The sequence below is a fragment of the Mauremys reevesii genome, linkage group 9 (genome assembly GCF_016161935.1).
Source record: "Mauremys reevesii isolate NIE-2019 linkage group 9, ASM1616193v1, whole genome shotgun sequence".
Taxonomy (NCBI): domain Eukaryota; kingdom Metazoa; phylum Chordata; order Testudines; family Geoemydidae; genus Mauremys; species Mauremys reevesii.
Window position 1 is genome coordinate 28,634,033 of NC_052631.1, and position 11,687 is coordinate 28,645,719.

Genomic DNA, 11,687 nt, shown 5'->3' on the forward strand with positions numbered 1-11,687 from the left:
CCATCGTATGGATGTAACCTGAGAACGGGCTTTGGCCCTTAATGTGCATTAAAATTAATGCAATAAATTATGTTCTTCCACCTTATTTAGCACCTTGTAGCCGTCTGGTTTGAAAGGTTGAGTCCCAGAATGTATCTTAGAATATATGGTGCGGGAAACAGAGGGAGACAGAGACAGACTCTTCAGACAGTGAATTGTCACTGGATAATTTCAACACAATCTTGCTCCACCCATAATAGCCATTTTGCTAACTTTGAGATTGGATGCCACTAGCTGGATTTGCCTCTTCGCACGTGAAGACTGAAGACAGAGAACAGTCATTTAATGTGTAAAGGCTCAGGTGTACCTGAAGGCTCTACTGTATATGTGTGGGTTGTTTCCCACAGAAATCATTTCTTACAGACACAGGGCAAAAGAAAAATCTCATTAGGAATATTAAACTAGCATATTTATGTTAACCTAGTATGTAACTTTGCTATCATACAAAAGGCTTAAAATCACTTTGTGTACATGAACAAGGAATTGTCATTAAAAAAAACCTGCAAATGGAATAAATAGTAACGCTATTTAGCTTACGTTTGTTCATGTAATATATAATGTGATGTCGATATATCAGCAATAAAATTTGATGGATCATACCGAGTAATGAGATTTTACTAACAGAAGAGATTCAGGAATCCAGTACAATAACCCTCCTCTCTTCCCACGAGACTATACATTTCTAGTAGATCCGCCAGTTACATTTTGCCACATAGTACCATGAAAAGCAACTTAGCTAGCACACATCTGATCTGAAAATTATTATTATTGAAGATCCGGTGATTTACTAAAGTAGCCGTTAAATCAAATATGTTGTATTAGTCCAGCATGCCTTAGGGGAAAGAGGAGAGAATATCCTCGTGAGCAGACAGACAGATGCATGGAGCACAGAGGTGGAGTCACTAAGAAAAAGAAATCAAATGCCATTAAATATGGAAGAAAGTGAATGGGATTTTCAGTTCGGTTTCTGAATAAAAAAATAATACCCAGTATGCTCGATGGAAAATAAAATAAAATAATATCCAAGCCTTTTCAGTTAGAGAAAGAAGGACTCTTACATAAATAATTATAAGTAACTAATCAAATTATTGTTCAGCTGCAGTTACTGCAGTGCTGCTGCAGCCAGACGGTGCTTATTAGAAACTCTGTTGCTGCACAAAATGATTGCGCTTGCTACATTGTCTGTTTATCCCTGTGTCTAATAGTCAAGGTTTATGATCCTACTATGCCTTATATTATGATCTTACTTAAACCATCTCTGACTGAAAACAAACACGTGCATATTCCTTATCAAACTATTTCGGGAGCAAAGCCAGCGGTTTCAGATGATTTAGGCTCTGTGTGGTTACCTTCTCTAGACAGTTAGGAGGTGGTGAGAGTCATAAATATTCAACAGCACGTGGAGCCAGAGTGCCCAAGCATGCCCGGCGAGAGCGCATGCGCAGGAGTCCACATCTAAAGCCAAGCACTGTGTATACTTAAAAAGAGAGCAGCCTGTTTCATGTGTGGCATTAGTAACTCTTTCAGAAGCACTGGCAGCCTGATGCAGCAGGCAAATACACATAGTATCCTAAATAGGACAGTTTATTGTTTTCTAGAGAACATCCTTAGTGAAGTAACATCCATTACCTATCTCCAAAGTCCCAGAGCCTTCCTCCTGAAAAAGCAAATATCGAAAAGGAAACACATGTTCTTGCAGTTAGGAAAAAAGTGTTTGTTTTTTCAATCTCTGCCTTCTGGGTTTTAAATAGGACTTGGAATTGGAGAAAGATCCAAAAGTTGGCTTCAAGTCTTAACATATGATAAATACGGAACTTCCAGGTTTTGCTAAAAATATTATATGAAAATCCCTACACACACACACACACACCGAAACGCATGTGTGTATATGTGTATTTCTGATTATGTGGTCTGTTTTGATAGCTATAAAGATAATTGTGTGTGTTTGCGTGTGTGCGTGTGTAATGTGATGTACGCAAACACACTCGCACATGCATATACGGAAAATTGTGTGTGACACACACACACACACACAAGATGAGAGGCGATATAGTCGTATATATCTAAAAGGTAGTTCATTTGATTTATTATTCTTAAAAATCCTGTCTCCAGTACCGGCGTCATCTGGAAACTTCATGCTATTTTATACTATCATTCTAAAGCCGAAATAAATGTTACGGAATGATGACAGCTTCCAGCTGCATGGTAAAAATAGCCCCCTTGGTTTCAAATGATCGTGTTTCTTGTTATCGAAGATGAACCAAACCTTCCTAATAGAGTTTAGCGGGGGGGGGGGGGAACAAAACGAAACAAAAACCGTTGGCTGTATTTTGTATATAGTACATACTACGGTTACAATACACTTGGGATAAAATAGAATACACACTGGTGTATCCTCTTCACTATTTCTAGTCCACAATTAGTAGTTCATTAAATAAATTCATTACACACACACACACACACACACACACAAATAATCTGGCTATAGAGAAAAAGAGCCTTACGTAAACATACATGTGCAGGTATCTTAATATAGACACAACTAAATATTAAAAAAAAATAAAAATAAAACTACTAATGGAAGTGCTAATTGTAGTGCGCGTATATGTATATATAACTGTGTATGTGTGTAAATATATATAGAGAGAGAATATATATTGTGTGTATATATATACACCCACAGTATAGAACTACTGTAGTTTTAGTCACATATACAATTTTGTGTATATATATATATGTGTGGACACAGACACAGACACAAAATATAGATAAATCTAGCTATATAAAATAGTGCATTCAATGGCTGCATGGAATCAGAACTGATCAATATTCAGTCACGTTTTCTAAATAAGACTTTTCTCTGCCTATTTAAAAATCTTTGTATATTTCAATATTGCTGAGTATACGTTTTGTATGCAATTACATCTGGAAAGTTTTCCGGGCATTTTGATACTTGTTTGATTCATGCATCAACATTTCACAACAATATTTTCGTGTTTTAACGAAAATGTAACAATGTCCTCTTTAAACACCTTGTTAAAATATTCGTGATTGGTTAATACAGCAGGATCGATAACTTATTCTAAAGATTAAGTATACTGCAAACAAAAGTGTTGTATCTAGGCGTATGTTTATATGTGTGTATATATATATGTTTCTCAAATTGTTTACTAAGTAGTGGCCACCAGTGAAATACACGTCGAGCCACTTACACCAGAAGACTCCAGATGCACTTGCATTACTATCAGCAATCTGTTATATAGAGATTTTAATTTTTGCAATGCTGCCTCTTGAAAATTTTATATTTAACCTGTATTGTAGTTTTTTTTGCTAGTTTAATAGAAATTGGACTGATCAGACTGGCGGCCTATATTGCTTCTCATTATTTGTATATTTGTACACAAAGAATACATACGTTCATTTTAAGAGGGTTTTTTTGAACTGGTAAGAAGTATTTTTTTTTTAATGAATAGGTAATTTTTAGAGGTAGAATCTTACAAAATTGTGACAATTTACCAATCTGATCAGAAAATCAACAAATAAAAGAAGTTCAATGGCATATCCTTTAGTAGTGTGACTACTAATTTGACTAACAGTTAAAGCCAAAAACGATAAGCAGACAAGGCCAATTCAAAGCTTATATCTTTATTTCGGATATGTATTTATTTACCTCTTCTTAACGCTGGCCTCGGCTTTTTAAAAATGCAAATGATCATTCACAAACGATTAAAGCGATTGGAAAGACGATTCTTTAAGAAAGATGTAAACTACTGATTATTGTTATGTATTTATATATGTGTGTGCATATAACACAAACACACACGCACATATGAAACACATATATACACACACATACATATGAAACATTTGAAGATATCCAACAACCCAACAATATGTACACACATATGACCCTGTTTTACATTCACCTTTGATCAATATTGCTGGGTTGTTGGATATCTTCAAATGTTTCATATTGACACTATAGAACTTTTCGATAACTTGCAGCGTGCTAAATGCCCTAACAGGGTAAAGCAGAGGTAATAGTTTGAGCTACAGCATACTGGCTAAATCAAAATACACAACTATACACGAAATAAGTCATTTTCAGCACAGTCTTCCGTTTCTGCTAAATAGAGTCTAACAATATATTTCGCTACTAACATTCATGTATTTCGAAACCTAATAGCCCATGAAGAAAAGTATGAAAAATACATCTCAAGAAGCAGACATTAAAGGTACGAACAAAATAATAGAGGACATTCAAGTTTGAAAGGCTATTGTATGCAACCTCTATCCTTAACATTATTCTTTTCACTCATTTGTTTTTAATAGATCGTGGCCAGCTGTTAATTTCTACTCTGAAGTTGTTTTACTTATTAGCTAAAGCAAGTTAAACATCCGATATAATAATCACTATCTTTGCAACATATCTCTGTACCATGTGATTTCAAAACGCTATTCCTTGTCTCGATAGCCAAGGAGAACGTTGCAATTATGAAGTAGATTTGAATTCAGCATTAGCAATTTTATGTTTAGGAATATTCTCTAATTCAAACCATATATGGTGTAGCGATCATTCATTATTTCACGTCACTGTGTTTAAAAAAGCATTACAAATATACAATAACAAAGTTAAATCTCGATATTTTACGATGTTGAAACAAATCCCAGTCAGAAAGCATAAAAGAATAATCGTTAACCATGTGTTCAGATATATGTAAGTAATAGGTCTGTATTAAGTGACCACTAGGGGCTAAATATGCAAGCTTAAACAAACTTGCAATATTCATCTTTTAGACTAAATATCCCTACCGAATTATGTTTTTTTCTTCAATTTATGCTGGTAGTGGTTTGTATTTCCCCATATATATCCAAACCCACCTATATTATTTTAAAACTCATTCCCCTTTACAAGGATGGAAAAAATAAACTTCAAACAGGATATAACATTTTAGACGCATTAAACAATTTTCCCCCAGTTATTTGGTCTTACTAAATACAGGTCTTCAAGTTGCTACAGTTTCTGTTTAGGTCCAAGTGGTCTTGAACTTCTTTAAATCTCGCATACCCCTGCAAGGTGGCGCTCTTTTCATTGAAAGCTGATATTAGACTTATAATAAGAATAACATTTTGGAGAAAGTAAAGTTAAACTATAACATTTCTCACAGTTCCTTTAGAGGTAATGAGTCTATGTAGAACTAGCCGAAGATTTCTTTCTCTCTTTTGACTGATTAAGAGTTATTTTTGAGATAAGTCACAAATAGCGATATAAAAATATTAAGGGGACATGAAAAGACTTTAACAATCTATCAGTAATATGCTATGGATAGTTTACGGATACAATAAAAGAAATGTGAATGCTTTAATATGAACACATACTTCCAGCTCTCCCCCCATCCCCCACTTCTAGCAGTTAATATGCCTATTGACTTACTATACACATAATATTTCTTTAAAGAAGCTGTTAAAGTGTCATCTTGGTCTACTGGAAGGTCAGTTTGTGCAATTCACTCTATGACATATCACAAGCACTCGCAGCTTTAGCCAAGCTCATGATTTGTGTTGTCTGTTGATATGTTGTCTGCTTAATGGGGCGATCATGCAAGCTACAACAAGGAACAAAGCCCAACAGTTCCAACAACCGTAGCTAAGTTAGTGGAAGCAGTACAGCTTGCAAATCTATCAAACTAAACTGCAAGAAAGACAATCTGATTTAGAGAAAAGGCGTTCTGCTACAGTCATTAAGCACAAGTAATTTAGATTTTTTATATTGTCTTCTCATTTACAAATTTACTGTATCAACGCCAGCCAATGGAACGAATTTCTTAAGTAAATGAGAAATAAATAAAAGAGATAGAAAGATAATCAAATTACATAAAATAATTCTTACCCCCTAGATTTATTTTTTAGAAAGCTATTAACACTGGCAAAATTATAGTAATAATAATAACAGAGCATAAGAAGTAATTGATTTAAATTAGCATCACGTTTTAAGGAATATCAGTAAAAACGCCTTTATGAACCTAGTGTTGTATTTGGAGGGGGGGGGGAGGCCCTTGGAAAGCCATGAATCTACACCATGAGAATTAGTTATGGTCACAAATGCTTGAAATTAAAATAGCAACTAAAATAATCCTCTTTTATATCTCCTAATATGTGTTATCCGAATTAATTTAATTTGGGGACATAGTACATCCAGATTCATTTGTAATGTTGTAGTATAGAAAGGAACTTCCTTGTACTATTCATCCACATTAATATGTATGTAGCATATGCAATCTATTTCTGTTATTTTTATGGTTGTTATTCTATGTCTGCAAAGGTCATTTAAATTATACTGCGGCCGAAAATTTGTTTCATAAATTTTGATATAAATACTAATTACACACTATACTAATGCCAGCAGGGATCCTTTCATTTATCACATTTATATCACCGTCGCTGCTTTACTGATGACATAATGGAAAGCAGTGAAAAAACCTGGTACTGTTTTATTCTAAGATATTAAAACTAGCTGAAGTGGCAGCAGGTTGACTGAGTGAATAAGAATTCCTACCACGATTCATGGGATTTAAGAATCTTTAATAAGGTACGAAATGTTACCAAACAGTTCTGTAAACTAAATTTTACATACCAATTCTTCTAGCCATAAATATTGAATATCTGTAACATGTATAACCGGACCTTTACATGCGGATAAATATGGAAATTAGGATTTATATACATTATGTTACTGTATTTGCCAAAAGCAACGGACAGATATAGTTTATATCTTTTTAATATCACTTTACATAAACAAATGTAACAGTTTGACACGTAGATCCAGGCTTTCACTATACGAATTTCTTGACAGGACATTGTAACAACATTTTACTGCACTACTTAGACTGGACTTTGGGACGAAATGTTTGCACTTTATACAAAAAAGCACATTAATACCAATAATATTCTGTTAGATCGACGTTTAGACTGTAATAATACAAAGTAATTCACATTTTGGTACACATTTACTAGAACATTCTTGCCATTCAGTACAAATAGTTGAATTTCTACCTCCTCCCTCTTCCCCCCACCTCCCCCACCCTCCATCTCACCCACCCTCGCCCCCCTTCCCTCACATATATGCAAAGACCACAGTTCCACATATCCCCTTATTCAACTTGCGATATGACTATTTACAAAATCAAACAGTACATTTTAAGCTAATAATTCTGTATTTACATTAAAAAAAAGCCGCTGCCCAAGGAGACATGCAATTTGAGACCTCTAATCAGTGGTTCCAGTCCAGCCCTACACATTTGGCATTTGGCCTGGTAACCTTGTCCTCTCATGCATTCTACTAACCCCTTTGCCTACCAAGCCTTTGAACAGAACAAAACAAAACAAAACAGAAAATGATTCTTCATTTTATTCGGTCCTGGGTCTACTGGCAGCTTTTGATTTATTTATGTATTTATTTTGCTTTCGAAGTGTTCATTAATTTTGGAGTCTTTTAAACAGGGTTTTTGTTTGTTTGTTGTTTGTTTGTTTTTGTTTTAAACGTACCATTCGTTAAAATTTGATGTAAGCGTGCTGTGGCTGGACGTGTGATGGACTGCTGAAGAAGAGGGGGATAAGGAGCTTGTGGTCTGGTTTTCTGTAGATGGAGACACGATTGTTGGAGGCGTTGAGGATTCATAGCCTGAGCTGGCGGCGGGAGAAGGCTGGGACCCCTGGGAGGATGACTCATGGACCTGCAAAATAAATACGTACATAAATAGATAACGAAAGGGGTTTTTTTTAAGTGTAGTTATTAGTTCAGTACTATCGAACTCTAGAACCCCTTCCCCCCTCCTCCCTCCACACAAGGAACCTCTAAGCCGAATTCACAAGTTAGCCTTTGAAACGCTACAGATCGTATTTTTAAGACAAAGTCTGAGGGAAAACATCGCATTGCTAATACTGCAGATGGGTGGTATCCCAGAAACACGCACGACTGGGGCGGTATGGCTCAACAGTCCGTTTGCGAATATCTTGCCAGGCACTAGCATGTAAGGCAAATGCGGCCTTAGTACACAAAAGGAAGCGTATCTGCTAGATTTTGGCTTTAAAGGAAACCAGGAGTTTCCCCTGCTTGCGTCCCTTCTATATGCCCATCACTGAGACTTTTACTGAAAGTCTGCACTAAAGCAGTGCATCCAGAAAAGCCCTAACCGGGCTACTCCCCTGTAAGACGCTTATAAGGTAAATAACTGAGCTCCTGTACAGTCAGCAGTGAAACACTATCTGCCCTTGAGCAAAACAAACAGTGGTTGTTTAAACCTTTCTGTAGTAAAAACATTACTGGTCAGGTTGCCCTTGTCTTTTCCAATTTCCTGTCCACAGATCACTTTAAAATATGCTTCTTTGCAACCACCCAGCCACACAGATAGTCAATACATTTCACTTTCTAAGTCTCCCATCCTGTGTCAGCAGAAGCGTTGTAAATCGGCAATAAAACGTCAGGGATAAAGGCGAGGTAAGATCACATAAAACAATGCAACATCAATTTACCTTCATGTGTTTTCTGAGGGAACTTGGGTGAGTGTAGGACTTATCGCACATTTTGCAGAGATAGGGTTTGTCAGACGTGTGCACATGCATATGCTTTTTGCGGTCGCTGCTATTTGCAAAGCGCCTGTCACAGCCCTCGAATTCACACTTAAATGGTTTTTCGCCTATTACAGAAAAAATGATCTGATTAGAGACCCTGTATTTTCTAGGATTAATCAGTATTTTTATGACTATTATTAAATTACCAGACCGAAGGATCGTGGTCAATTTAATTACTTGTAACTTTCCAACTTAAAAATGCTGAATCGCAGAGCCCTGTTTTCTTCCATTTTTTAAAAATCGTTCAATCGTTGTACAAGGCATATTTTTGAAGAGTTTTAATTTCACACTATTTACATTCTTTCTAAGAGAGTTTCATTTTCACTTCTCAGCTCCTGGCATATCTGGCCCGCTATAATGCTGGCAGCGATACATCAGTCGTTATAGCACTTATACGCAAGCCTTGGTGCCTAGTTTCTGCTTTTATGGCTCATTCTCGTGATATTTTGCCTACTCACCTCATACCCAGTCCCTATATTTTCGTACAATATTGGATATTATTACGACGGGTGCTTGTGATTCTTACATTGGATTAAAAGCGACCAACATCGTCTTGAATCATCTACTAAAATCACTCTTCATATTATTTGAAAAAAATGTACAACAGTAAAAGCAGGAAGAGACGCATATATATTTATTTATATATGTATTGGGGTTAGAGACGTTTTTACTGATCCCAACTGGTTTCTAATACTACAATACTAGATTAAACTTTAGGTTCAGATTACTTAAAATTACTCCATGTAATTAAATATTTACAAATACATGAATTACAAAGAGGAGACGAATTGGCTGACTGCATGTTTAGCACAATTTCTCATTGTAATACAGTCAAAACTGCCGACTACCAATTAATTAAAACCTATAAATTTCACAAGTCAGGTTGCTGCTATTTTTCTTTCACTATTGTATTTCTGCAGCAAATTATCTCTCTCTCTCTCTCTCTATTTTTCATAAAGGTTAGGGGGAAATAATTTTGTTAATGAGCTGATTTTGAAATTAACTTCTCATGCTGCCTCTTTTAAAAAGTAATCTCCTACATTTTACATACAATTTTTCAGAAAACAAGTCACCATATCCAATGTTTTCCCCCTCCCCCATCCATACCACCATTTATTTTGCTGGAAAAGCTTGACTCTTTTATCTGCAGAAAGAAATCTAGAGAGAAGGTTACTGTACTGTACCTGTGTGAGTTCTTTTGTGTATTTTGAGATTTTCTGATCTAGCAAACACTTTCCCACAGCCTGGGAAAGGGCAGGGGAAGGGTTTTTCACCGGTGTGGACTCTGATGTGATTTACAAGTTTATATTTGGCCTTGAAAGGTTTCCCCTCTCTTGGACACTCTTCCCAGAAACATATGTGATTGGACTGCTCGGGTCCTCCAACGTGCTCCACTGTGACATGAGTCACCAGCTCGTGCATTGTGCTGAAAGTTTTGTTGCAGGACTTTTTGGGGTTTGACAATTGCTCGGGCTCAATCCACTTACAGATGAGTTCCTGTTTGATGGGCTGCCTCATGTAGCGAAAGAAGGCCCCTGCCCCATGGTGGGCTGCCATGTTCATGTTCATATGGCCGTAGCCGTGGAGCTGAGTGGATGCATAGTGCTCAGACCGGGGGCTAGTGACCTGGCCGTACTGATCTGGCCTCCCGTACATGTCTCCGGAGAAACCCAGGCGCATCTGCCCGTTCACCACGTTGGGAGAAGCGTGGCTCGCGGCTTGCTCGTGAAGCCCCGGGAAGAGAATGTGTCCTGCCGCATCGGTGTGTCCGTGGGGTCCAGCGAAGCTGCCCGCAGCCGAAGCGAAGAGGCTGTGCTGGGCGCTGGCCGCCGCCGCCTCGCCGAAGCCCCGGTTGCGGAAGAGAAAGTCCCGGGTGGAGTTGAAGGCTGCGCTGGAGTAGGAGCTGACATGGGTCGGGTGGTGGTGGTGCCCCAGCGCCGCCGCCGCGTAGCCGGGTGCCTGCGAGGTGAACGCGGTCTGGCCGGCCGAGGCCAGCTCGTGCGTGCTGGGGTTAATTTTAAAGGCGCCCATGCCGTCGGCGAAGGGGTTGAGCCCCAGCCCCACTTCTCTGTCCGTTACATCGCCCGTGGAGTGGTGGCGAGACGACCCGAAGGTAGTGACTCCTATAGCGGGATACTGCGGTCCAGCATCCAGAAGCATCTTCCCACTCTCAACGCAGCAACCCGGGGGGAAAAAACACGGAGGAGCAGCAGCAGCAGCAGCAGCAGCAAAACCACCCTCTCTGGAAAGTCAGCGACAATCACCACCAAAGCAACCACATCAAAAACACCCCCGTCGGCATCAGCGCCCCGAAAGGAAACAAAAAGTGGGGAGATCTCGCAGTTGCAAATAAGCAAGAGAGCTAGAATAAGACAAACATGCACAAAAACCCCACTGTCTCTCTGATGAGACTTTTCGGGGAGGTTTGAAGTGGGGAGGGAGGCCAGGGGGTAAAAAATAAACTGGCTGCAAGTAACAGTAATGGAGAGAGACCAACACACACGGCAAAAAAAAAAACAAAAAACAAAAACAAAACAAAAAAATCAACTCCCTTCAGTTATTTTTTAGCTATAGGAATGTTGCAAAGTGGCCGAGAGATTTTTCTCTTCTCTTCGAGCTCCCCACACTCTTCCTTCTCCCTCTTTCTCTCTCTCTCTCTCTCCTTTTTTTTTCGCCCTTTTTTTTTCGCTTTGCAAAAAAAAAAGGCGCAAATCATGCACAATATTGTCTTTTGCGGTTTATCTTCCTGGGGAGAAACTTTCACCTCCTCAGCCGGGCGGTGAACGCGAGACTGATAGCGGCAATCATTCCTGCAGATAAATGAATTGAAAAGACGACACCGTCCCCCCCCTTGATGAATGGGAGAAGGGGAGGAGCGACGTCAAAGCGGACGTGGGAGATCATTGGTGCCTGGCGACTCCCCCCTTCACTTGCAACTCCCCCCTTCTTCTCCAACTAAGGGCGCGCAAAGCCTCTGCTCTCCCCTGATTGGTTCGCCCGGCTCATCAATCCCAGGT

The 11,687-nt window shown here is 38.6% G+C and overlaps 1 protein-coding gene across 1 annotated transcript; it reads right to left on the minus strand.

The window, feature by feature from the left end:
- Positions 1–7,147: 7,147 nt before the first annotated feature.
- On the minus strand, positions 7,148–11,320 carry ZIC1 (Zic family member 1). Its single transcript, XM_039489542.1, has 3 exons — positions 9,855–11,320; positions 8,572–8,735; positions 7,148–7,772 (listed from the first exon to the last, which is right to left on the minus strand). The coding sequence occupies exons 1-3, from the start codon at positions 10,828–10,830 to the stop codon at positions 7,575–7,577; spliced, it is 1,338 nt and encodes a 445-aa protein (XP_039345476.1). The 5' UTR covers positions 10,831–11,320; the 3' UTR covers positions 7,148–7,574.
- Positions 11,321–11,687: the final 367 nt, after the last annotated feature.

Coding starts and splice junctions, on each gene's coding strand:
- ZIC1 (XM_039489542.1), bottom strand. CDS start 10,830: ATGCTTCTGGATGCTGGACCGCAGTATCCCGCTATAGGAGTCACTACC. Junction 8,736..9,854: donor ACACAAAAGAACTCACACAG/GTACAGTACAGT, acceptor TTTCTGTAATAG/GCGAAAAACCATTTAAGTGT. Junction 7,773..8,571: donor CCCTCAGAAAACACATGAAG/GTAAATTGATGT, acceptor TTTATTTTGCAG/GTCCATGAGTCATCCTCCCA.